The following is a 26,158-nucleotide window of genomic DNA, read 5'->3' as shown; positions in this document are numbered from 1 at the left end:
TTCCACTTCACTACATTTCAGAGAGAAATATTGCACTTTTTACTTCACTATATTTATTTAAGTGCTATAGTTACAGGTTACTTTTCAAATTAAGATTTTACAAACAAAAATAAATGATCTGTTTAGCCTATATAACATAATATTGTTAGATTAAACTACAGAAAGTATATGAAGTAGTTAAAACCTTGACCAATTACAGCCATAGACTGTGTATGAAGATATATAGGCCTACAGTCTGTGACTACAACAGTACCGCTTACAAATTAATACATCAATAGTAATGATCCAATAATATAATAGTATAACACCGACAGTACTCTGCATTATGAGTACTTTTACTTTTGATACTTTAAGTGAAATTTTGACTGCAGGACTTTTACTTGTAATGGAGTATTTTTACATACTGGTACTTTTACTTGAATAAATTATTTTAATACTTCATAGTAATTTTATAACTCCTACAGTATTCTAAGGTTATTATTAAGCAAATCCACTATGCAGAAGGAATATAATTACTACAGCACTTCCAATGGAGATGTTGTATATTATAACTATAAACAAAATTTTTCTGTATAGGAAAAATATCCTGTTTTCTGTTTTTGCAAACTGTTCAGACATTGTTCTGAAAGATAAATATGATGGTTATTGGAAGAGGCTATCACTTGTTGTTTGTGTGTAATGAGCCAAAATGGCCGCTGGTGGCGCTTTAGAGACGTTTTTGCTGCAGTTTCCCTCCTTTTACGAATCACCGTCTGATGCGTTCACGTACTCCTCAAAAACTCGAAGTTTATAGCTCCCTCCCTTTTCGCGAGAAAATCAAGTCTTAGTTGTCAGAAATTATAGCAAAATTCATGTGTATATATATGTTAACTGTTTCTTGTTGTTTATATGTAAAATTAAGCGTGCTATAAGAGTGAAAGGGAGCACTTTAACATCCATTACCAATAGGATAATTAAGGAACCCAGCTTTAAAAACACATTCGTGATAACTGTGTATATTCTCACTCTCTATTTAATGAAACAATCAACCGGGCTGGTCCTAAATTGTTTCATTTATTTGTTTGATCGCCAATGTGCGCTGTGACTTTCAAACTTCTGAGGGCAATTGAAAGCAGCAAACGGTTTGACCCACTTTTCTCACACGCCACGGGAACGTTTCACTCGTTCTTGACCCTGCGTCAAGTTCGACAGAAAAAGATAGAGAAGTGCCGGAAGTAACATAGTTTGCCTTCAGAATAAATATCTAAAGTAACACCGCCATATCTACAACACATTCGTTTCGACTATGCAGGACAATGAACGCGTATAAAAAAGTATCGGTGATCTTACACGTTTATTAAGGCGTCAAACTGCCGTTGCAAATTTTGAATATGACTCATTTTGCATTTCCGCTGTGAGCGTAGGTATTTTATAGTGGAAGTCTTACCCGGAAGTGCTATGTTTCTACTCTAGCTAACTTCACACTGGTTCCGCGTGTTGATACTGAAGAGAGGATCGAGGAGAAACAAGTTTTTCGCATCGCAGAGACCCAAACTAAGGCTAAAACCAGAGGAAAATGGACATGAAGAAGAGGGTCTCCTTAGAGCTGAGGCACCGGTCGCCGACAGAAGTGAGTAGCCCGGCTTGTTGTGTTGTTTATCGGAGACGTTGCGGTGCAAACTTCACCGGCCGGAGAAGGAGGGGAGGCGAGCACATGGCAGGGTGTCTGCAGGTCCCGAAAAGTGCCAAAACGTATATTTACTGTTTAAAGCTAAGCCCCAAACTTGATATAAACTCTGGTATACGCTTCAATTACGTAGCTTTTTAAATCTTGAATTCACTAACGTACCGGAGGTCCTTATTATTATTATTTTTTTATCACTGGTGACCCGCGCAGCTGTTACCGCCTTCTTTTCAGGGTTTTTTTATTCACACTTATCTCACTTATTTATGTTAAAATTATCTTGCACGTTGTTGTGAACGAGATACGTGAAACCAAACTTGCACGCGCCTCCTGCTCGGCCGCTGAAACGCACATCCGTGTCTCCGGGGCCTGGCTAATGTCTGGCACCGCGTTATTCCGAACATATAAAACGGTTTATGTCTGCATTGCACGAGCCGGCAACGTTACGCAATTTTAAACACATCTTTTTATTTTGTTTTGTCGACGAACTTAAATACCCGTCGCAGTTGACGTTAAATATTCGCAAAAAGTAAGTAGTCGGTAATGTTAGCAGCAAAAACGACTTCGTCACGGTATTGCTTTAACCGTTTTAATAACGTTACTCGTGGAAAACAGGAAATGCGTCACTTTTTTGACGGTTTACACGCAGCAATGCTTGTAAAAATCGTCAAATGTTGTTTTTGAGCTACAAACCCATCTTCATCGAGCTTCACAGCGTTCAGTTTATACGTTTAAAAACTCATTGACGTTGTTGATATTACCACCTCTCCGGAGATTAGTCGGAGCCCGTGTTTCATACGTGCTAAGGGCGCGTAGCCAGCGGCGTGCTAGCGCTAGCTTGCTAAAAGCGGCTACTTCGCGCTTGTTTTTGCTATAATCTCCCGTTTTACTCCCCTAAAAAAGCCGCTATAAACCGAGTCTTTTCCGCCGGGCTCATTCGTGGGGTCATGAGTTGTGATAATTAACAAGAGGAACAGTAAACTGGGAGCTAGCAGGCGAGCTAGCTTGGCAGCGTCACATGTGTTGGGAGTTTATAAACAGAGCCTCCTCGGCCGGGATCCGTCCCAATATGAAGGAGTCCTTTACACGAAGACCACAGTGTGCGATGTACTTAACTTTAATTACATTGTGATCACGCAGTTTATATATTAAAAAGGCTGCAGTGACTTTTATTTGAACACCAGTAAGGAAACATGACCAACTGCTGTGTAGCATTTATTGCTAACAGTTGTTTGGAGGTGGAGGAAAAAAAGCAGCTTTGCATGTGTTGAATATTGGTTTTACAGATTAATATCTTAAGGCTTTTCTACACTGGGTCGGACAAAACAAGCTGTTTGAATATGTCAAATTTTTAAAAATTATTTTCCGACATTTTATGGATCGAACTGACAGATTAATCATAATGTAAAGCATTGTTTAGGGCTGGAAATTGTTTGTTTATGATACATGTATGGAGACAACACACAATACTTTTGCACTCTTTCTATTCAAAACTTTCTGTTTTTCATTTGATTAAAGAAGCCAAAATCTACTGTATTAAATTTTGTCCAATAGCTGTACAAGACCTTAAATAACCCAAATAAAATACCATGTAAAAGTGACTCATTTAATTCAGTTTAATGTCTGATTAAAGAATAAGTAGTTGAGGCTAAAATAAATGTACGTGCCAGCTTTTGACAGTTATCAATACGTACTTCAGTTAAAAAGCTCTGGTCCTAATATATGTTTGGAAATTCTAGTAAAAGTTTGATTGAAAAGTGGGAAATACCGTGATTTTTACACTGCTGTCTCTGTGGATTTCATCACATCTTGCATATTGAAGTCTTTGTGTTTTAACACCGTGGCGGCGCTCGCAGGGGGTTAAAATGACTGAATCTGAATTAGTCATACTGACACCGCAGATGTCGAATCAGGAAATTAGTCATTTTGGAACAGATCTCTGTGCCAGCAGTCAGTAAAAAGACAAAAGACCGCGACTGCAGCTTAAAATCTGAAAGTAAAAGAGAATATCGTCTTTTATTTGGTTATAAAAATGTTCCCAATAATTCGTCGGCAGTTGCAGGTGTTGCAGAACTGTGGTGCGCACACACACACACACCTCGTTAACAGGCAGCCAGTCAGGACCCAATTCATAACAGAAGTTATCTCAGGACACTTGTCATATAGAGCAGGTCTAGATCGTACTCTTTATTATTATATCATTAACCCAACAATTCCCACCATGAGCAAGCACTTGGCGGCAGTGGCGAGGGAAAAACGTCCCTTTTTAACAGGCCGAAACCTCGAGCAGAACCGGGCTCTGGGTGGGCGGCCATCCGCAGTACGTATCAATCTGTCTGAAGCGCCTTTGAGCCACACTGGACTGACTCCACCTCCCCTCAGGTCCAGGAGCTGGTTCTGGATAACTGTCGCTCGGGCGAGGGGAAGATCGAAGGAATCACAGGAGAGTTCTCGAATCTGGAGCTGCTCAGCCTCATCAATGTCGGCCTGACCAGCGTAGCAGACATCCCCAAACTGGACAAACTCAAAAAGGTAAGCGAACCAAACGTACCCAAACTGGACGGTTTGATCAGGTGGTTTAATGTAAATGCTTCACGAACACGTGGCTGCACAGACGCTTACGCATCGCGGTTATCCTTCTGTTGTTTCCAGTCGCTTTATATATAAAGATGTTCGCTGTACGTTCAACTGCTGCGAAAACGATTAATCGACGGAGAGAAAATTATACTGCTTTGATTTATCTTTTGCGGAAACATTTTCTGGTTTCTCAAATGTGAGAATTTGATGCTGTTCTTTGTCACATATGATCGTAAACTGAATATCTTTTTAGATTTATACTGTTGTTCAGATATAACAAGCAACAGTATAATGAGCATTAAAACGATTAATTATCATACAGCCCTAAATTAGAAATATTACTAAAATGTGCAGCTAATAATTCTTTGTTTCAGCCCAAAGAATATAAAACATCTTTTTTTTTTTTGTTTGTTTGTTTGTTTCTCCTCTCTGCAGTTGGAGTTGAGTGACAACAGGATATCAGGCGGCCTGGAGGTCCTGGCAGAGCGGCTGGTGAACCTAACGCACCTCAACCTCAGCGGGAATAAGTTCAAAGACATCAGCACCCTGGAGCCCCTGGTGGGTGCAGTCGCAAAAACACTTTCACCTGAATATCTCACTTAACTGCTGAAATATTATTATTATTATTATTCCGGTTTGAACTGGCCACCGCGGCCTCGTTCATTTTCAAATCATCATCAGACGTCGGGTTTGATAAGTAATCCACCGTCCCGTCTCCTGAGCGGTAGTTAGGTCGTCACATTTTTTTACGTTAAAGAGGGGCGACGTTTTTTTTAAACTGCAGAAGAGAACAAACGGAAAAGTCTTTTATCAATAAATGTGTTCAAAATTGTGTTTTTGTAGCAAGAAAGTGTTTGTGATGAAGTGCGTTTCTATCCACCTGTTTTTTATTCCAGTAGAAATACTGGAAATTAGGAAAGAAGTCGAAATATTATAATATGTTTTTACGCTCGGCTGAAGTGGGAACGTTTCGGACTAAATAGAAACGGACTTGGTGAGTAAATGATGACGTACGTGAAGCGTGTGACTTAAACATCACGCCGCTCTTTAAAGAGACAAAATGGCGGCAGACTAAAACATCAGATCTGCGTCCAGCGACGACGAGACTGAAACCTTCCTCACATCAACACACGAAACAAACAGAAATGCACTTGTTTGTTTGATCTTTGACTGCAGCTCTTTTAATTATGTCATCTTGTTGTGTCTTCGTCTTCTTCTGCAACGGTTTAATGGCATCAGTTGGAGAATCAGCGCCGCAGCAGCGGACGGAAACGTTCATTAATTCGCGTTTTCTCTTGCAGATTTTGTGGAACTTCAGTTAAACGTGACCGTTGGCAACAGCTTTATCATATAACTGATCAAACAGAAGTGTGTAATCACGTCCGTCTTTGCCCCCCCGCCAGAAAAAGTTGCCCCAGCTGAAGAGTCTCGACCTGTTTAACTGCGAGGTGACCAACCTGGCCGACTACAGGGAGTCCATCTTCAAGCTCCTCCCCCAGCTCACCTACCTGGACGGCTACGACATCGACGACTGCGAGGCCTCCGACTCCGACGGAGAGGGAGACGGAGTCGATGACGAGGACGAAGAAGGTGGGAGTTCGGTGCAGAAAAAAAAACACAACTAAAGCAGCACATAAAAATGAAAACTGTTCTCATCGTAGACAAAAACGTACATTTTAGATGTGATGTTTCTGCTGCGGTCACATCCAGGTGACTGAACCAGGTGCACGGCATCTAGCACTTCTCTCAGTTTCCCTGTTTTTGTATTCCAGAGGGTGAGTCAGAGGACTTTGAGGAAGAGGAGGAGGAGGATGAGGAGGAAGTAGTGGCAGAAGATGACGACGACGACGATGACAGTGGCGACGATGAGGTGAGTCTGCACATACTTGTGCTAAACGGGTGTCTGAAGGCTCGGTCACACCAGCATTTAAAGTGGCGAAATCTGCAAAAACGTTGCGTCGAGTTCGACTTGGATAAACTTTGATGCAGTTTGACGCCGACCAATAGCAAGCCGTCTTGGCACTGCTGACCGTCCAAATTAGGGGAAACTATCGTTGCTTATTAGCAGCGTCCAGTTTAATTTGACCTCCTCTGTCAGAGTATAAATTGCTCCACAAACGAGACTAGTTAAGAGACAGTCGATGGTACGAATGTTTTGAATAAACTGTGAAATTATTGTCCTGTTAGCATCCGAGCTAGTTCAGAGAGCTTTTATTGGCCCTCTTCAATAACTCCTTATTAAATTAAGTGATGTGCAATCCTGAGAACAGATGCGAGTAAACGGCCCGATACAGAGAACGCTGAAAGAAGCTGTTGTGCCTTGTTAGCGTTAGCATGTTTATGAAACGCTAACACGTTAGCAATTAGCTCGGCAGCTACAGTAGTTCACCAACTAGCGCTGTGAGTAGTTAATACTAGTATTTACTAGAATTTCACCGTGCTACTTTCTGGTGTGACCGTTGTTTTTTTGTGTTTGTTTGTTTGTTTGGGGTTTTTTTTTTTTTTGAGAGCCGTTAAAAGCAGCTTGTGTTTCCCAACAAACGCAAAATACATAGTTTTACTGCAGCCGTGTAGTTTTGAGGCGCTTAAAGGACGTTTAGGTCGACTGTAATGAACGTTAGCCGGTGTTTGAAGACCGATGAAGCAAAAACATTCAACAACAAACTTCTCTCTCTCTCTCTCTCTCTCTCTCTCTCTCTCTCTGCAGGACGGAGAGGTGAACGGAGATGTGGACAGTGAGGACGATGACGAGGATGAGGAAGATGAGGAGGATGATGGTCAGTAACAGTGCGGCTCCTTTTTTTTTTTACTTTCCACGCAGTTCCTCTTCGTCAGCTGTGTGCGGCTTTACTTATCTTACTTTACTTTTGCTACATGAGCTCGTGGACTGCACTTCATCCTCTCGGCCTTTTCTTTTAATCACGAGTTGTCGCCAAAAACAGGACGTGCTGTAAAAATGTTTGGGGGTTTCCACCTCAAACACTGTGTACTTTTTTTAAAGAGGAACTGTTGCTCTACTAAAAGTATTTCCTCGTGATCTAATGCAAATTTAAAAAATAACATAAAAACTAAAATTCTGGGGAGAAATCCTGTTTTTTTTGGAAAAGTCATACTGGATATTCCCGGGATGATGCGGGGAAACAGTCGACCCCCGTCGTGTTGTTGTTGTTGTTGTTAAACCTCTGGCTTCTCCTCTGCAGACGAAGACTCGTCACCGGCCAAAGGAGAGAAGAGGAAGAGGGATCCTGAAGACGAGGATGATGAAGATGATGATTAAGGACCCGTGGAGACTCTGCAAACCCTTTTGACCTTTCCCCCCGGTGACTCTCCCCATCCCCCACCGACGCTCGCCCTCCTCCTCTAACTCCCCCGCTCGGTCGGCTCCTAGGCTGCGTTCCATTTCCGAAACTGGTCTCCTCCCACTGCGCCCTTGTCAGCCCCCCCTCCCGCAGACCGAAACGCCTGTCTGCAACTTCCGTTAATTTAAAAACAACAACAAAAAAACACCCAACTTCTCATATTTCTTTCTTTTTGTTTTATCTTCTCATCTCTCAAAAGATTGTTTCTAAGTTCTGGCTTTTAAAATTCATATTATCACCAGATCCCAAATATTCCTCAACGGCAGAGTCCGTTCGCTTCCGCTGACGGACAAAACGTACAAATAACATTTTTAAAGTCACCTAAAAGTCTCTGACAGTCAACCCAGAATAACTTCCTGTTGATAAAGTTTATTACTTTTCTGGCATCTGTGTGTTTTTGTGGCGGCACTTTTTTTTTTTTGTCAACTCAGGAATAACCCACGAGCGCTTCAGATTCCCAAAACAGATCGGATCTCCAGCTGACGGTTGTTTTCATTATCGATTTAATCCGACGATCATTGTCTCAGCTGATCGTTTTGTCCATAAAATGTCAGGAAATTTGTGAAAAACGCTCATTATAATTTCCCAGAGCAGAAAGCGACGTCTTCAAAAGTCAAGTTCTGTCCAGCCGACGGCCCAAAACACAAAGATAATCCGTCAACTATCGGATACAACAAAGAGGAGCAGAAATCCTCACGTTTTAGAAGCTGGAACCAGAGAATCTTTGGCGGTTTTGTTTAGGAAAAAAAAAAGATTACTTAATTATCATTAATTGTCCATAAATATGTCAATCAACTGATCGTTTCAGCCGTACAACGGATTAAGATGTGCAGAGCACCTCGTTGCTCATTAATTAGCAAACGTGGGGAGACGCTGAGCAACAAAGTGCCTCTGACGTTAACAGGACTCTGAAACATGGACCAACTGATTGATTGATCAAAATTTCATTTCACAGAAGCCGCTTAAGCTGAGTTGGTTATTGATTTTTGGTGTGAAATCTGACAGAATATGTAGTGACGAGGCGTTTGGCGACCGTGACTTGCGTTCTAAAAACAAAAAAAACGCACATTTGCGAACCAGAACCTCGGGCGAGAGGTTATTTTTCTCCTCGGGAAAATGTGATACGCCAACAGAATTTTTTTTGCGCGTCTCGGGACGTAAAGCCGCCAGGTGGCGTCTGCGTTTCCTGAAAACGCACGAACAGTGCATGATGGGAATTTTTGGATGATTTTAACTCCTAATTCTCGCTCCGGTAACGAGACGTGAATGCGTCCCGAGTCAAACGAAGCGTCACAGAGGTGAGATTTCGTACAGAAGGCCAGAGAAGACGTTGATAAAGATACTTTTTCTCAAGATTAAGTTATTTTGTGTAGTTTTTCTTTTTTTTTTTGAGATCACAAACTATCTCGATCGCGATATAAATTTTCAAAATCTTTTTTTGGGGGGGTAATATTTTGCCGGTACGCAACGTCAGAGTTTCCGCATGACCGTGGAATAATTACTTTGTGTAAACGTGAAAACAAAGCTTAACTAGTTTGGGCTCGCGTCTGTGGAAGGAGGCGAAACAAGAGCTCATGGGAGTAAACGGCACAAAAGATAAACCAAACCCTGAACTCCCCCCAACGCCCCTGTGTGACATCACCACTCTGGGACTAAACCAGCAGCTATGATGTCATCACCGCGCTCTGTGATGTCATCAGCCTACTGAACATCCCCTCCCAAAAACCACCCTCCCTCCCCGAGGCCGAGCGCGCTCAGGGCAAACTGTGTTCTCTCTTTTTTGCCAACAGAGCTTTTTAAAAGAAATATTTTTTCAGAGAAATTGTTTTTGTTTAATTTTGTATGGTTGTCTGGGGACTCTCTCTCTCTCTCTGCCTCTCTTTCATTTCTCTTCCTGCTCAGTAGAGAGATCCAGTTGATCCTTCACACTTACACTGACTAGTTGAGGTTGTGTTTTCTTTTTACTATTATTATTATTTTTTTTTGTTTTTTTTTTTTTTTTTTACTTTCTGTAAGTTAAAGGAAAAACAAACCAAAAAAAAAAAAAAAAAAAAAAACACACACACACAAACAAACAAAAAGGACTTTGTAAATAAAATCTTAACATTTTGCTCCTGGCGTCTCCTCTCTGGCCTTTTGTCTGCATAAAGTTTTTCCTCAGTGTCTTCAAAATGGCTTTGAAGCTTATTCCCGGGTTTAGTTGCAGCAAGCTAACAGCTAATGGCTCTGTGAGGCTGTTAATGTCGTTACTTTTTGCAGGTAATTAATAAGTGTTTGACCTGATGGTGGCGCTACATGGAAAGTCAGAAACTCCCCAAAGCAGAGCCCGACCAATCAGTCGGCAGCGTGTTGCAGACGGATTCTTATCTGCATACGTGTCAGCTGACGAGTAACAAGAAGTTTCAGCAGAGAAAAGCCAAAGTTTAAATATCGTTTAGAAACGGTGTCATTACATAGTTTGTCCACCAGAGAGCTGCTTCTTCTCCTTTCAGGGGTCGCCACAGCGAATCACGTGCCTCCATCTAACCCTGTCCTCTGCGTCCTCTTCACTCACACCCATTAACTTCCTGTCCTCTCTCACTACATCATAAACCTCCTCTCTGGTCTTCCTCTAGACCTCCTGCCTGGCAGCTCCAACCTCAGCATCCTTCTACCAATATATTCACAGTCTCTCCTCTGGACACGTCCAAACCACCTCGATCTGGCCTCTCTGACTTTATCTCCGAAACATCTAACATGAGCTGTCCCTCTGATGTCCTTGTTCCTGATCCTGTCCGTCCTCGTCCCTCCCAAAGAGAACCTCAGCATCTTAAGCTCTGCTGCCTCCAGCTCTGCCTCTTGTCTTTCCTTCAGCGCCGCTGTCTCTGAGCTGTACAACATCGCTGGTCTCACCACCGTCTCCAACACCTTTCCTTTCATTCTTGCTGAGACTCTTTTATCACACAACACACCTGACACTTTTCTCCACCCGCTCCAACCTGCTCGCACTCGCCTCTTCACCTCTATTCCACAGTCTCCATTGCTCTGAACCGTTGACCCTAAGTATTTAAAGTCCTGCACCTTCTTCACCTCTGCTCCCTGTAACCTCACCGTTCCACCTGGGTCCCTCTCATTGACACACATGTATTCTGTCTTACTGCGGCTAAGCTTCATTCCTCTGTTTTCCAGAGCAGACCTCCATCTCTCTAGATTTTCCTCCACCTGCTCCCTGCTCTCACTACAAATCACAGTCATCCTGCAAACATCACAGTCCATGGAGATTCCTGTCTAACCTCATCTGTCAGCCTGTCCATCGCCAGAGCAAACAAGAAGGGGCTCAGAGCCGATCCTTGATGCAGACCCACCTCCACCTTGAACTCCTCCGTCACACCTACAGCACACCTCACCACGGTCTTACAGCTCTCATACCTGTCCTGCACCACTCTAACATACTTCTCTGCCACTCCAGACTTCCTCATACAATACCACAGCTCCTCTCTCGGCACCCTGTCGTACGCTTTCTCTAAATCTACGAAGACACAATGCAACTCCCTATGACCTCCTCTGTGCTTCTCCATCAGCATCCTCAGAGCAAATACTGCATCTGTTGTACTCTTTCTAGGCATGAAACCACATAGCTGCTCACAAATGCTCACCTCTGCCCTTAGCCTAGCTTCCACTGCTCTTTCCACCAGAGAGCACTAACAAGTCCGTTCTAAAATGTCCTACTAACTAACTAAGTACTGTACTTAAGTACAATTATGTGTCTGGCCACAACTTTGTGGTTTTTGGATCGCTCTCACCGCTCTCAAAGCGTCGTTTTAAGAGTGAAAAAGCTGTGAAAACCCGGTGAACGCCGCCTGCTCAGCAGTCAGAGAGCAGCTGGTGAACATAGCGGAGCGTCTAGCAGCTGAAGAGCCAGATGTTTCCTTCAGCAGCTGACGGAGAGAGAAGGCCGGACCGACCTCCATCAGCTGGAAACAAACACAAAACGAATGATCGCGCTGCTCCGTAACCGAGCAACTGTTTGCTAAGTTCAACATATCAGCGTAAAAAGTGACGACGTGTCAGTGTCGCGTTCACAGCTTGTCTCTGCTGCCCCCGAGTGGCCAAACGAGTCAGTTTCTGCAGGTTTGGGCTGACCGGTTCCTGCGTTACCGGATAATCCGAGTTGAGTCCAAACGTAGCTGGCTAACCGGTTAATCTCGCTTCACGTCACAGACCCGTGGAGTCGAGGACACAAGTATAGACGCTGTTCGTTATTTGACTGTTTATTGGTCGCCTAGAATTTGCCCGAGCTAATGACTTTTTAACTTTTTATTTACATACAAGCATCATTTAAAGAATGAGCTGAAGCTAAAACACCATAACCACGTGAACACGTCAGCGGCGTGTCCTCTATCGGTTGGACATGTCGAGTAGTTTGATCGGTTGAGTCAGAAGGTCGCCCTCATGTTGTTTCTGGTGTTTTTGATCTGCAGCTCCAGCTGAGTGATCCTCTCCTGCACAACAGAAACAAATCACTGTCATTCCCCAAAACACTAACAACTTCTTAACGGACTAACTACGCTCATAAAATGCCACAACTTGCTGTTTTTGGACGTTATGTAGCCTTACGGCGCCATGACTGATGTCGTAAGGCTACAACTGGCAGCATGTTGTCGTTTTGTGCAGATATTTAACCAACTGCAAATAATTTGTGATTTAAAAAAATATATGATTTTTGATCCTGATTGGTCCAAAAGGACAGCAGTGATAAGTTTAAACCTTTTAAAGTGTTTCGGCTTTGAATTTATAAAGGTAATATACTGAGTTGGCTGACTGCCCTGTGTGTGTGTGTGTGTGTGTGTGTGTGTGTTTGAATACTAACGTCTTTGTGATTAAGTTGTTCTCTCAGGTCTCTAATCTCGTCTTGCTGTCTGTAAAATGCTTGCAGGAGCTGAAATTTAAAAAAAGAAAAATTGATGCGAGTTTCTTGGCATGAGGAGGAGGAGAAACTCTGGCCAAAGCATTTGCGCGCACACAAACGGTTTCGTCCTGCACGTTTCCGATTCGTTCGCGCCTCACCTCGCTCTCGGTTGTAGGCGGCGGCCTCTCTGCGGGTTCGCAGCAGTGTGGAGTGCAGCAGTACGTCCACAGCGGGATCTGGGTCTCATCTGGCTGCCACCCCGACAGGTCGCTCACCTCTCTGGGGTATTTGGCGTCCTGGTAGGCCAGCTGCTCCTCGAGGAAGGCCTCGAGAGAGATGATCAGCCGGTTTATACAACAGCGACAAAACAGAGCTAGACTTTGAGCCGTTTGCTGTAAATGAGAGCTGCTGATAGCGAGAAAACACCTGTGTCTTGTTGGTGATTATGTTCTGGTAACACGAAGCAGTGGCAAAACAATGACAGTCACTATCTGTGGCGAGTGAGCGAAGATGCCAAACCTTTAAATGCGCAACCAGTAAGACGACAGCTGTCCATGAAAAGAGTTCCCGCACAACAACACCTTTATAATCGTACCTGTGTCCGTGTTGCAGGCGCTCTGCGGTGGACACGTTTCAGGAAACAGAAACAAACTAATGCTTACACTTCTATCGCGTTCTGTACCTGTCGCGGCGACCCCGAAGCATATTTTTAAGCTCTACTTTCGGGCGACTTTAAAGGTAGTAGTAAAGTAGTAAAAGTAGTCTACGTCTAGTCTAAGTACTCTACGATTTTGTATTTCACTGTATGCATTGCAAAGCTCTTCCACTGGGCAGCATTAAATTGTCTGAAAACGTCCCGCCTGAGACTGACGGAGGACTCCAGCTGCCGACGTGCTGCAGGTGTGTTAAACTGAAATATACAGTGTAAACGGGTCTCTTCTAGGTTTGTGGTTTTTGAAATTGACAGGTGCTTTCCTGCTTTGCAATAGTATTGTCACTGGATTTATATATTTATATATATATATGTATGTATGATTGTACACCGTACGGTAACACGAATGTGTGGTGCAATCATTGACCTTACAATCAATATCTTAGGCCTTCGACGCCTGATCAGTGGCCGAGCTTTGCAGCAGTTCAATCAGTTGCGACTTTGACCTTTTCACAGCTATCTGAGCTGCAAACCGCCACCTGAAAATCGCACGATCTCGTCAGGAAGATTCAATGATGGCCGGCGCCGTCTTCTGTTACCTGACGTGCCGTATTCATTTGGTTTTATTCTTCAAAATATCGCGCCGCTTTCCTACTCGGCAGCGCGTTGGTAGCGTAAACCTATGCTGCTCTGCTCACGAGCTTGCGGTGAACACAGCTCATAGCGCCGATCGTGGGTGGAGGGCCTTGGGATTAAGGCCTTGAAGACATCGAAGATGTGTTCGCTCACAAACAAATCAGCAAAAACTTACTGTAATCTTAACAAATAGGTATCGGCGCTTCATTTTGATGTGGTTCAAGCCTTGTTAACCAAACGTACAGCGCTCTACCTCTACCATAAAGTCCAGGTCTGCCCCGGTCACTCCACCACCAGCCGGACCCATCTGGAACCTCCGGGAGCTCAGCTGCCTCACTAGCCCCTTCTCAGCGGGGGTTTCTGGGTAAGGGTTGGCTACTTGAGTCCCAGGCTTCAGGGACATCAGCACTGGGCCTGATGGAGATTTGTAAGAGGCATAACTGAGAGAAACTAGAGGCGTGCATCTATCATGTATGCGTCAGCCATTTTGGCTCAAAGGCACCAACGCATTACTGACCTCTGTTGATCCCCATCAGCCACTCCTGAGCCGTCATGGCCGCCTGGTTTCCAGCTGTCATTGGGTACAGATCCTCTTGGAAAATACCCGACTGTTAGGAAAAAGGAAAACACTTTAACTTGACTCTGTCCTTTACTTTTTCTTTAATGTCTTGATTGTCAGTAAAAAGCAACATGATGAGAAAAGCGAGGTAAACGTATCATCTTAACCTCTTTTCGCGGTACGATCATTGACAGTGGTTCCACCAGGTCTTTGATGGCGATTAGACGGTAAAATCTGAAAACCTCACAGGCGCTCACATCCAGGCCGCGCTTTGGCATCACCCCTGAAGTGGGGTCAGAGGTCAAAGGACATTTGGAGATGGTCATGGAGCTGTGGGAAGAAGTAATGCCTAAAATGTGGAAGTCTCGTTTTATTTTTTATTTTAATTTATGACAGCTAGCTAAAGTTATGGCAGGTAGCTAAAGCTAAAATAACAATTAGAGCTGCGGCGGTCAAAGGTGGCCCTTTCTAAAATAAGTATTGGTGCAGCTAGCTAAGTTGTTTTTAATAAAGTGTGCAGCTAGCTGAAGTTAGTCTTTTCTCTAAATTGTACAGCTAAGTTGGTGTGTTTCTAAAATAAGTGTTTGTACAGCTAGCTAAGTTGGTCTTTTTAAATATAAGATAGCTAAGGTGGGTTTTTTTCTGAATGCTACAGCTAGCAAACATATTTATAGTAAGTATGGAAACACCTGAGAAGCTGAACTTTGCCAGCTTTGGTCTATTTATGAGCTAGTATAAGATAGCTTAAAGTCCCTCCACTCAAAAATAAAAGTTTTTTCTTCTGCTGAAAGTGGAAAGTTTCTCTGCGCTCATTGAAAATCAGATTTTTTTAAGGGGCGGAGCCTGTGAGCATGATTTGTGACATCACAAATAGTTTGGAAGCCAATCCTTGGTCCGAACAAAAACAAACAAAATTTGCATATTCAGAGATTCTGGGATTTTTAATGAGCTAGAAGGAGTAGATGTCCTTTTTAAGGATTTTAATGTGGAAATTATACTTTTTTCAGACACATTATTGTTCCAAGCAGACTTTTATATTACTATATGTTTTAATACATGTCTTGAGGGGGTCTTTAATTTTATTTAGTATTGGTATAGCTGACTTGGTTGTTTACTTTCTGTTTCTGTAAGAAGTGTACAACTAGCAAAAGGTGGTCTAATTGCTACAACAAGCTTTTGTTTTGGTGCTGGAAGTTGGTATTTTTAGGGATGAGTTTTAGGCTGCAAATTTAAGTTTAAAAGTAAAAGCATCAAGACTTAGTAAGTAACACTTTTCTGCTAGTGTCTGTTGATCTCACCGAGTCCTTTCTGTGGCAGCAGGGACCTGTACTCCGCCAGGAAGCTGATGTAAGGTTTCTCAGTGCTCAGCTCGTAGTACCGGATGTTCCCATCGCCCTAAAGCACACAAATGCATCACACCGCTTATGGTGACCCTTGAACCCCTAAATGCTGGTTCTCTGTAATGCTGGTATTTAAGGATTACTTAGCAGATAGTGCTAGTATATTTAGGAAACTTCGATTTTAATATTTGTAATAATATTTTAGTGAAACACTTCAAATGTGACTCAAAATGCTAAGATTTACGGGTAGATGTGGTATGTGTGTGTTGTGCGACCTTTCCAGCCAGGTAGAGCATGTGTGTGTCTGGGTCGTAGAACGGAAAGAGGACTCCTGCAGACCCGTCCAAGTCCTCCTCATGCAGAGGCTCAGATAAGTCGTCCTGCACTCAAACACGCACAGACGGGGCGAGAAAGAGACACAAACAATATTTTTGGCTCTAGATTTCCCGAATACCTGCTTTTAAAAGCACCTCTTTTTCGGTATGAAGGTTGAAGTGAATAGAGCAATCACTCAATCAGTTCAACTAATCAATCGCTTAATTTGATGTACGAGTGTGTGTGTGTCTTACAGGGTCCCAGAGGACGATCTGTCTGTGGTTCCAGGGTGAGCTGCCGGTGGACAGAAGCATCTTCAGCCCTCCGATGTATAAAACCTTACTGGCCCTGTGGGACTTACTGCTGGACACCTGCAGGAACGTCGCAAACATTATTTAAAATGTTGTTTTCACGCAGTCGGACAAAATGAACACTTTTAAAAACACACACCTGTAGAATCGTTCCTGTCCGCGGGTCCAGGACTCGAACCCGCCTGTCTTTGGACGTGACCGCCAGCCTGCTGCCATCGCTGTTGAAGCTGACAGACAGCAGCAGCGTATCGGACGGGTAGCGGTTGTAGATGGGCATCAGAACCACCCGAACCGGGTACCTGAGCACCGCACCTACCTGGGACACGTCCCAGAGGAGGACCTGGGGCAAAAAGAGAGACAATGTCAGGGCTGTTTTGCTGGGGGAGTTTAGGCCTAAATACACTAAAACACAGATTGCTCAACCTGATGAAGCTACGTGCACCACCCGATGAAAGCTCAAGTAGCGAAAACATTGTCTTAACAGCTACACGTATGTTTTGGAGTGTGTAGAGACCAAGGCGGCAATTCTGGTTGCCGACAGCGGCCCAAAGTTAGCCAGAGTGCTGCTAACTGGAACTAAATCTCAGCCTGAAACCACACCAAATATATGGGCCATAGCTGGATCGGATTTAGTCCTCTAGAGCCAGAACACAGCGTGACACTCGGCCGCAATTGGCCCGACTTTGTTAGCTACCCACTGCAGAAAACACTGTGGTGAAAATGTATAGATTACATGTTAAATGCTGGTATATTTCTCTTTTAATTTAAGGTCCAGCGTTTCACTATTTGGCGTTCATATTCTTCATCCATGTTCCAAGAGGACAATAGTTGATGGGTAATGTGCAAAAGATTACTGTGCATTTTTCTATGAGAAATATACAAACATAAGTAATACATTAGTGCCTTATAACTGAATATAATATATATATACGCTGCAGTATGGAACTGTAATATCACACTTGATGAATTGAGCTTAAATCACTCAGGGACTGTCCTTTAGAAATATAAAAAATTATATAATATAACAATGGTTATGGCTAACTACATGTCAGAAATATAATAAATAATAAAATACAGTATGATACCAAAAGTACTGATTTGCACGTCAAAATTAAATGATAGAGTGAGTAACACTGCCGCTGACCAATAAGGTTCCTGACCTTGTAGTCGTAGGCGGAGCTAAGCAGCAGGTTCTCAGCTGTTGGATGCCACTCAATAAGCCCCACCCTCCTGGAGTGACCAATCAGAGTCTTCCTGGCCTTGGTGAGGTTTTGTTGGACGCCACAGACCGGGATGTCCCAGATCTTCACCTGCGTACACGCACACATACTGGGTTGTCCGTACTACTTGTGAGGACCCTCACGGACACAGTTCATTTCTGAACCCACCTGTACAAACGTTCAAAATGTCCTCACACCCAAAGTCTAAAACTCAAACCGGTCCTCACGTAGTTAAGGTCCTCGCACAAGCTGGGTGTAATCCGGACATTACAACATAGAGCCCGCCGGCCCAGAGGGTAAGAAGAAAGAGGAAAGGCATGTCCAGAAAGCTCTCTCAGCCTGTGGTTATCCTACTTGGGCTATCAACAAAGTTAAAAGAGCCAAAAACAGGACAAAAGGAAACAGAACCAAGAAGGAACGGTGTCTCCATTCCTTATGTATCTGGACTGTCTGAAAAACTCCAAAGGATCTTTAGACAGCACGATGTTCCTGTTTTCTTTAAACCAGGCAACACTTTAAGACATAAACTCATTCACCCTAAGGACAAGTTACCCACACAGAAACAGAGCAATGTTGTCTACTCCATTCAGTGCAGTGAGGAAAACTGCAAAGAACGGTACATAGGTGAGACCAAACAGCCACTTCACAAAAGACTTTATCAGCACAGACGACACGCTAACTCGGGATTGCAGAGCGCCGTGCATTTGCATCTAAAAGCTACAAACCGCACATTTGAAGACAGCGAGGTGAAGATCCGAAGTAGAGAGAAGAGTTGGTTTGAACGGAGCGTCAAGGAAGCCATTTTTGTGAAAAAAGAAAACCCCTCTTTGAACAGAAATGGTGGTCTGAGATTCAATCTGCCCAAAGTTTACCACAGTGTATTAACACCGTGGTCAAGCCAATCACATGCTAATCAGGTACTTAACAGTGATGAGGGAGGTGCAGCCAGAAAACAATAGGCCTGATTACTGATTACTGGGCCATCATGGAAACAATTAGGTCAGTTTCAGGTGAAACTAGCTAATCAACAGATACTCAGGTAGACTCCTTCCTGAGGGCGGGGCTTATGTAACACAGAGTAGCTTAAATTTCTAGTTCCCGTCCCATTTTTTCACAATTGAGAATGACTTCCGGATGGGAGCCGAAACGTCTCGATTCTGAAAACAGTGTCCAGATGACTACGACTGAAACGTTTTCTACGATGAAACACTCCTGGACGAATGAGGGACCACGCCGTCCTCACGTAGTTAAGATCATCTTTCTAAACATGAGTGGGACAGTGCTTACAGTGCAATCCTCTGAGCACGAGGCGACGCAGTGATCGTCAAACGGGTTCCACTTGACGTCCAGGACCCTCCCACTGTGACCGCACACCCTCGGGTGCTGAGGGTCCACCCTGCCTGTCTGGGACAGCAAAAAATTACCATTTAGGTCACAGCAGCAATGACAGAAAAGATAAGTCACACCAACTTAAAATGATCTCAACGAAAACAGAATTTATTGAGTACTGTTTAGAATAAGAAGAGCTCATTGGCTTCAATTTGAAGGGATGCTGGCATCCTCTGTCTGGTGGTTTTTTATATATATACAGTACGATTATATCGGCTGTATTTGACTGAATGAATTTTACCTGATGAAGCTCTGAGGACTGAAACATTTTTCATTAAGTGATAACAAGTGACCAACAATCTGCAGGAGTCACAAAACTGACAATAAGCCAATTCATATCGGACATCTTACGTCCTTTTGCTAATTGAGAACATTAAATATAGGATGTGTTTGGCAGAAACAAGTAATTTGTAATTGCTAATAAAGTATTTATTATTTTAGCGAAATATTTCATTCACAAATGCAAATTTAAGTAACTTAGCACAAAGCTAAAAAGCGTTTAGCTGGCTTCTTCTGGTTGAGAGGTTCGAGTCAGTGGCGCCTGTAAACACACCAAAATTACAGGTTCCCACTGGAGTTTTCTTGTTGAGCATTCGCAAAGGTGATTGTTGGAACATTAAAAATCATTCATTGTTTACATGTTTGCTAGCTTGCAGTCTTCTTCTTCACTGTCTTTTGCTGGCTTTGTTTGTTACTTTGTGTGTTACAAACAAAATGGAGACTCGTAAAAACATTGCTCCATAGTGGCTGGTGTTAAATTTTACTACATTTATTTACCATATTTATGATTTACTATGTTTGTACTGTTCTGTTTTTCACAAATTATCAACTTGTCACATTAGAACAATAAATTTTACTTTCTTTTTCTCTAATTTTAAGCTTTTATTCAACAGGGGGAAACGATGACAAAGGACTACACACATGGTGGATGGGCAGGACTAAAAAGGACCCGCCCCCGGCACACTCGGTCACCACGGCGATGAAGCAGGGATTGGCTGAGCAGTAGTGGTTGTCATGGACGCTGCGTGTGATTGGCACCCCGTCATAGCTGTGCTCCTTGGTGGACGGTTTCCCAAAAACGTGGCGAAACTTTGAGCAGCGGAAAGACGAACACCACGACATCTGGAGGACAGGAAGTACCAGAGGAGGAAATTTAAAGGTTTTTTTAAAAAACTTTATTAGCAGTTTAATATCAATACAATATCAATACAGTAACACTTCAGTAACACATTCATCTGTACATAAAGACAGGAAAAAATGACGAAGACGGGAGGGATGGAAAAATGTGTGTGTGTGTGTGTGTGTCAGACCTACGTAATCTTATAATAGTGTTGTGGAACACACTCAGCAGCTGCATTATCTGGTCTAATCAATAATGCAATCAGCTGTCATTATTGGCTTTCATAATCTTATCAATAATAAATCAATTTCTTCAATAACTGAACTTCTTTATCATTCATCCACACACACACACACACATACTGATAAATCCGTCATCCAGAACAGTTTGCTTGTGTTATTAAAGATTCATACGTTACATACACACTTCCTGTTGTTACAAATTTCTCCTGACCTTTGACCTTTACTGTGGCTAGAAAAGATCAGCTTACTGTAGAGCGAGGAGGAGGAAAAACAAGAGGAGAGGAAGGAAAAGAGGAGGAGAGACGATTAAAAAAACTTCATATGAACATCGTCATCCAATCAGATCGTCGTCTAGCCGCAGCAGTTAATCTGAATATACTTTTACTCAGGTGCTGTATTTAAGTACAGTTTTGAGATACCTGTACTTAACTGGAGTATTTCCATTTTATAATATTTTATACTTCTACTCCACTATATTTCAGAGAGAGATATTATACTTTTTACTATTTGGCAGATACAGTTACTGGTTACTTTTCCAATTAAGATTTTACATTAAAAACGTGATAAAATACAACACACTGTTTAAGATTAAACCAGTGGTTTCCAACCTTTTGGCTTGTGACTTCTTACAAAAAATCAGTGTAGTTACTCCTTGTCACGTTTCAGATGTCTGAGTTATCAGTTCCACCAAAGAGAGATTTTCCGTCTAAACTTTAAATAAAAGTTCAAATGATCCAATATTTCACAAAAAAGCCAAAAGTCCAAAATAGAATATAAATGTTTTCTTCTTTCCTCTGCCATTAATCATCTCACGACCCCTCAGATGTATCTTGTGATCCTTTGGAGGGGCCCGACCCCTAGGTTGGGAACCACTGGACTAAACTAGCTAACCGTATATAAAGTAATTAAAACTAGCTAACTGTATATAAAGTAATTAAAACTAGCTAACGTATATAAAGTAATTAAAACTAGCTAATGTATATAAAGTAATTAAAACTAGCTAACGTATATAAAGTAATTAAAACTAGCTAACGTATATAAAGTAATTAAAACTAGCTAACGTATATAAAGTAATTAAAACTAGCTAACTGTATATAAAGTAATTAAAACTAGCTAACGTATATAAAGTAATTAAAACTAGCTAACGTATATAAAGTAATTAAAACTAGCTAACTGTATATAAAATAATTAAAACTAGCTAACTGTATATAAAGTAATTAAAACTAGCTAACTGTATATAAAATAATTAAAACTAGCTAACGTATATAAAGTAATTAAAACTAGCTAACTGTATATAAAATAATTAAAACTAGCTAACTGTATATAAAGTAATTAAAACTAGCTAACTGTATATAAAGTAATTAAAACTAGCTAACTGTATATAAAATAATTAAAACTAGCTAACGTATATAAAGTAATTAAAACTAGCTAACTCTATATAAAGTAATTAAAACTAGCTAACGTATATAAAGTAATTAAAACTAGCTAACTGTATATAAAATAATTAAAACTAGTTAACAGTATATAAAGTAATTAAAACTAGCTAACAGTATATAAAGTTGTAAAAACTAGCTAACTGTATATAAAATAATTAAAACTAGTTAACAGTATATAAAGTAATTAAAACTAGCTAACTGTATATAAAATAATTAAAACTAGTTAACAGTATATAAAGTAATTAAAACTAGCTAACAGTATATAAAGCAGTAAAAACTAGCTAACCGTATATAAAGTAATTAAAACTAGCTAACTGTATATAAAGTAGTAAAAACTAGCTCCACCTGAGCAGCTACAACAGTAAAATGCTACTATAATCATCCATAAATCCACCTTAAATATTTGTCATGTTTTTCCTCCATTACTGTATCTGTATTTATGCTCTTTGTTGCTCTGCAAACCAGTTTGTCCAACTTGCCCTTCACTTTATTAAAATAAAATAAATAAGGGGCACCCTGTTGGCCCCGGTAACTTACTGGTAACTTACTGGTAACTTACTGGTTTGAGGTGCTGACCATGAACCTTTCACATAATTCCCCATTTCTCTCTCCCCCCCTTATTTTCTATCATCTCTCTGCTGTCAACTCTCCAATAAAGGCATAAAACCTAACCCTAAAAACTTAATGCAATATAAATAAAAAGATATCGTCTTACCTCGGATGGGGTCATGTAGAATCTCTTCCCGCAAACAAACTTCTGTTGTTGCTGTTGATAAAACTGTTGCCGTTATTAGGACTGTTATTCTGATACCCACCGCCACACAGCGCCCATTCACAGCAAATACTACTGCCAAAGTACTACAACCAGTACTGTTTGCAAAACGACAGCAGCGGCGTCCTGCTGACTTCTGACTGCAGTGTGTTTTCACTCCTGATCCGTGACGTCTTGCCCTCCCCTTCCACATTAGCAGAGCTGTTTATGCACGGCTGCACGCGCACAAACACCCCTCTACATCCGATACCACCGCCGCACGCACACAATTACACTTTATAACTAGTGCCCGACTGAGACGACACTATTAATGTTCATCATTATAAATCTGTTGTATTTGGTGATCGACACGTGATAATGAAACTCTGCAAAAGTCTAATTTTCTCAGTACTTTGGATTGAAGACACCACTGATTTATCTAGTATTATATCTAGTATTAATATAACTATAATTTGTAGTAGTAGTACTAGTAATGGCAATAGCAGAAGTGCTGTATTAAGGACACTTTTGGGGTACTTTACTTCTAGTGCTGCTTTATACTTTTTACTCCACTACATTTATTTGACAGTTGTAGTCACTAGTTGTTTTACAGTCCAAAACATATGATGAGCTTAAAAAAAACAACAACGTATTGTTAAAGATTAGTGGTTTCACTCCTAGTTTGACACAAAAAACCACACAAAAGAAATCGTTGTCGTGTTTCAGTTGCTCCACCAAAAGCAAATATTTCCCCTCTCACATGGTTTCATTTAAATAATTTGTTTGATTATTTCACAAACGATAATCAAATATTAGAGAAAAGACCAATAAATTAAATATTATTAATTAAATTAATACTTCTGTACTTGTACTCATGTAGGATATCGAATGCAGGACTTTTGCTTGTAACAGAGTATTTTTTACATTGTTGTGTTGGCACTTTTACTTCAGCAAAGGATCTGATTATTAGTATTAGTAGTAGCAGTTGTCATAGTGACAGTGTGGAATCGTGAGATCACGGTTCAATACGGGCACAATCAATGCATTTTCTCTGGCAAAATCAATATGGAGAGACTGGTGACAGTTCAGAAAAGTCATTAATGCGATTATAAGACCCATACAGATTCTTCAAGCAAACTTCTTGCTCTCTGAATTAAAATATAAAACAGCTTTTAACTTGCTGAGCCCACGGAACGATCTGATTGGCTGATGATGTCACAGTCAGAACAGAATCAATCAGCAGCTGCAGAGTTTTTATCGCACACATTTCCCATCAGATCTGCTGAACACAGGTGAGAAAACTGACACATCGTCTGCAGATGCTGAGAGGTTTCTAGACTTTGACCAATATGGTTTATACAGGATAAAAAGCTACTGATTATTGATTATTATACTGATTTAGAAGTAAGTACAGCAGTTTTAAAATGATTGTACTGATAACACGTGTGAGTTTCCACATATTTTATGCCAGTTTTTGCAAAAAAATAGACAAATGTAAAACAAAATTGCCCTGAGCCAAGTTATAACCACTAGATTAAATATTGTGCAAACATGGCGTATATATTTTAAAAGGTTTTCTGCATCGCTTTCTGAATTACTTTCATTATTAAGTTTACATACAGTGAAGACATCATCTCTTAATCCCTTCTTAACCTGGAATAAAGGAAACTCTTCATCTTTTCTCTCTGTAGAACTCTTTTCTGAGACGGTTTCCTGGACTAAAAGACCACACAGACACTGAAAAGGCAACTTTATCAGACAGTAAAACACCTCAACCGTGTGTTTTTACAAATTTTAAAAAAGTAAGTAAATTAGCACAAAAGGAGAGAAACTAAATTACCCCGAGACTGTCGTTTAAAAAAAAGCTGTTGTATCTCTCTTTACCTCCTCCTGAGACGCTTCCTGCACGCAAAGCTTTAAGCTTTAATAAACCCGCACAATACAGAACTGAAAAAGGATGCGGTCAACAGGCAATTTCTGAGCGACAGTAACCACCTACTAAAAGTTTCTGACCGCAAGACACATTCACTCTGTGAAAATGCTGTCATTTTCATCAGCTGTGTTATCCGCACAGTTTTGGGGCTTTTGCAAGTTTAAGTTTCTTGCAGCAAAACAACAAAAGACCGAAATCTGCGGAACTGGCCTTGGTGAAAATGCATCAGGACTTTTAAATGGTTAATGAGGAACAAAGACTTTATTTGGCCTGAGCTTCCCAGACTGTGAATCACCTCCAACAACATCTACCAACTGACTGATTTAGGTTAAAGGTGCCTTGTGGAGTTTTTTTTTTGTTATGTTTATATTCACTGTTTCTCACCAAAATGCATTGTGTGTATCCATGAGGCCTAATAAACACGTTGAATGCATTTCCTTCCTCATTAAACATATGCAAAGCTGATTTTTGGAAGGATTTGACACCTATATCGTTTACGTCCGTCTTTGCTCGCAGTCCTCTTCTTCTTCACTGCCACATTACCCGCCAACGACTGTCGATCAGAGGAATAGTGTGAAACTATTGGATGGGCAGTGTATTGTTGCACACGAGATGCAAACACACACTTAAAAACGTTGCTCCATAGCACTACTAGCGGTCAAAAACTCCACATGGTGCCTTTAAGTCTTGGTTTTGTTTTGATTTGCAGTCTGAGATGAAGGTTTACCTGCAAGGTTCAACTTAAAGTAAAAATTATTTTATATATATATATATAAGTTGATTATATTTGGAAGGACCAGTTTGTTTACTTACCTGCTCGAGAGCATTTAGTTGAATCAGTACCTCCTCTGATGCCATTTTAACAAATCGTTAAGGTTCTCAAAGGTTGTTGATTCTTGTTGCTCTGCAGCTCAATGGCATCACTGCAAACCGGCTGCGGTAATACCAAGGAGGCTGCCATGAAACCAGGCCAGCTGGATCAGACTCCGAGGTGCATCACTTTAATGGTGAGGAGACTCGCAGATCATATTCATTCGCCGCCGCCCAAACTGGGGCGAGTTGGGACAACCGTGCCTGTCAATCAAAGCAACCACGGCCTCAAACATACCTCTTTTTAATCCTTAATATCTTGGTAATAGAGAAATATTGTTTTCTAAAAGGCAGCATCTGCGTGTTAAGTAACCCACGACATGGTTTCAACTGCCGTGGCTGTTGCGTGGTTTGTAGAAGTTTGGCTTCTTATTGTTACGATGGCTATGCTTTTCCATGTCTGTGCTTGTCATCTGCAGGACTCCAACCAACACTTGGCTGCCTCTTTCGGGCAACACTCCCATCCTTTGGCTACCACACAGCGGTAAGAAAACTCCTCAAACAATGTCTAAAATCTCCACCAACCAGAAGAAACCAGAGAGCTAAAGCTGAAAAAAAAAAACTGTTGCTAATTTGTCTCAAATACTAACTGATTACAATTAAAAGTGTGTTGTTCTTCTCGTGGCACACACTGCACGATCCGGAGTGCATGAGAAGGAATTATTTGTATGTGCATGTGTATTATCTCCTCTTTTTCTGCAATGGTTTAATGGCACCAGACTGGAGAATTAGCGCCACCAGCTGTTTATCTCGATAAGCCAACAGTGGTGGATGGAAACGCATATTGATTTGCATTTTCTTTTGCCGATTTTCTAAAAATTCTGTTAAAATTTGCACTAAATTTGGATGGAAACTTGACTACTGTGAAAAGAAAGTTAGAGATAGAACTTGGAAAAG

The 26,158-nt window shown here is 41.5% G+C and overlaps 3 protein-coding genes across 7 annotated transcripts in view; 1 reads left to right on the top strand and 2 right to left on the bottom strand.

Moving 5' to 3' along the window:
* LOC122870258 (low affinity immunoglobulin gamma Fc region receptor III-like) overlaps window positions 1-26,158 on the bottom strand; it is a 1,099,642-nt gene that overhangs the window by 69,451 nt on the left and 1,004,033 nt on the right. The gene's annotated exons all lie outside the window — the stretch shown is intronic.
* Window positions 1,436-9,717, top strand: LOC122870265 (acidic leucine-rich nuclear phosphoprotein 32 family member B-like). The gene is made up of 7 exons (XM_044184362.1): window positions 1,436-1,609; window positions 4,046-4,195; window positions 4,676-4,798; window positions 5,644-5,830; window positions 6,013-6,110; window positions 6,948-7,017; window positions 7,441-9,717. Exons 1-7 carry the CDS (start codon window positions 1,556-1,558, stop codon window positions 7,515-7,517), a joined length of 759 nt encoding a protein of 252 aa, XP_044040297.1. The 5' UTR covers window positions 1,436-1,555; the 3' UTR covers window positions 7,518-9,717.
* Window positions 11,288-22,899, bottom strand: LOC122870144 (coronin-2B-like). 5 transcript variants are annotated; one of them, XM_044184003.1, is made up of 15 exons: window positions 22,423-22,899; window positions 20,452-20,518; window positions 19,831-20,031; window positions 18,808-18,924; window positions 17,461-17,610; window positions 16,440-16,640; window positions 16,244-16,360; window positions 15,950-16,054; window positions 15,633-15,729; window positions 14,502-14,617; window positions 14,293-14,383; window positions 14,029-14,189; window positions 12,646-12,813; window positions 12,449-12,517; window positions 11,288-12,080 (listed from the first exon to the last, which is right to left on the bottom strand). In XM_044184003.1, the coding sequence occupies exons 3-15, from the start codon at window positions 20,029-20,031 to the stop codon at window positions 12,015-12,017; spliced, it is 1,659 nt and encodes a 552-aa protein (XP_044039938.1). In that variant the 5' UTR covers window positions 20,452-20,518; window positions 22,423-22,899; the 3' UTR covers window positions 11,288-12,014. The 5 variants fall into 5 exon arrangements, with proteins under 5 accessions (XP_044039938.1, XP_044039937.1, XP_044039936.1 ...); XM_044184002.1 differs by having other exon boundaries at window positions 20,483-20,518; XM_044184001.1 differs by lacking the exon at window positions 20,452-20,518.

This window comes from Siniperca chuatsi, linkage group LG22 (assembly GCF_020085105.1).
Source record: "Siniperca chuatsi isolate FFG_IHB_CAS linkage group LG22, ASM2008510v1, whole genome shotgun sequence".
NCBI lineage: Eukaryota > Metazoa > Chordata > Actinopteri > Centrarchiformes > Sinipercidae > Siniperca > Siniperca chuatsi.
This window is presented reverse-complemented; position numbering and strand designations above follow the sequence as displayed.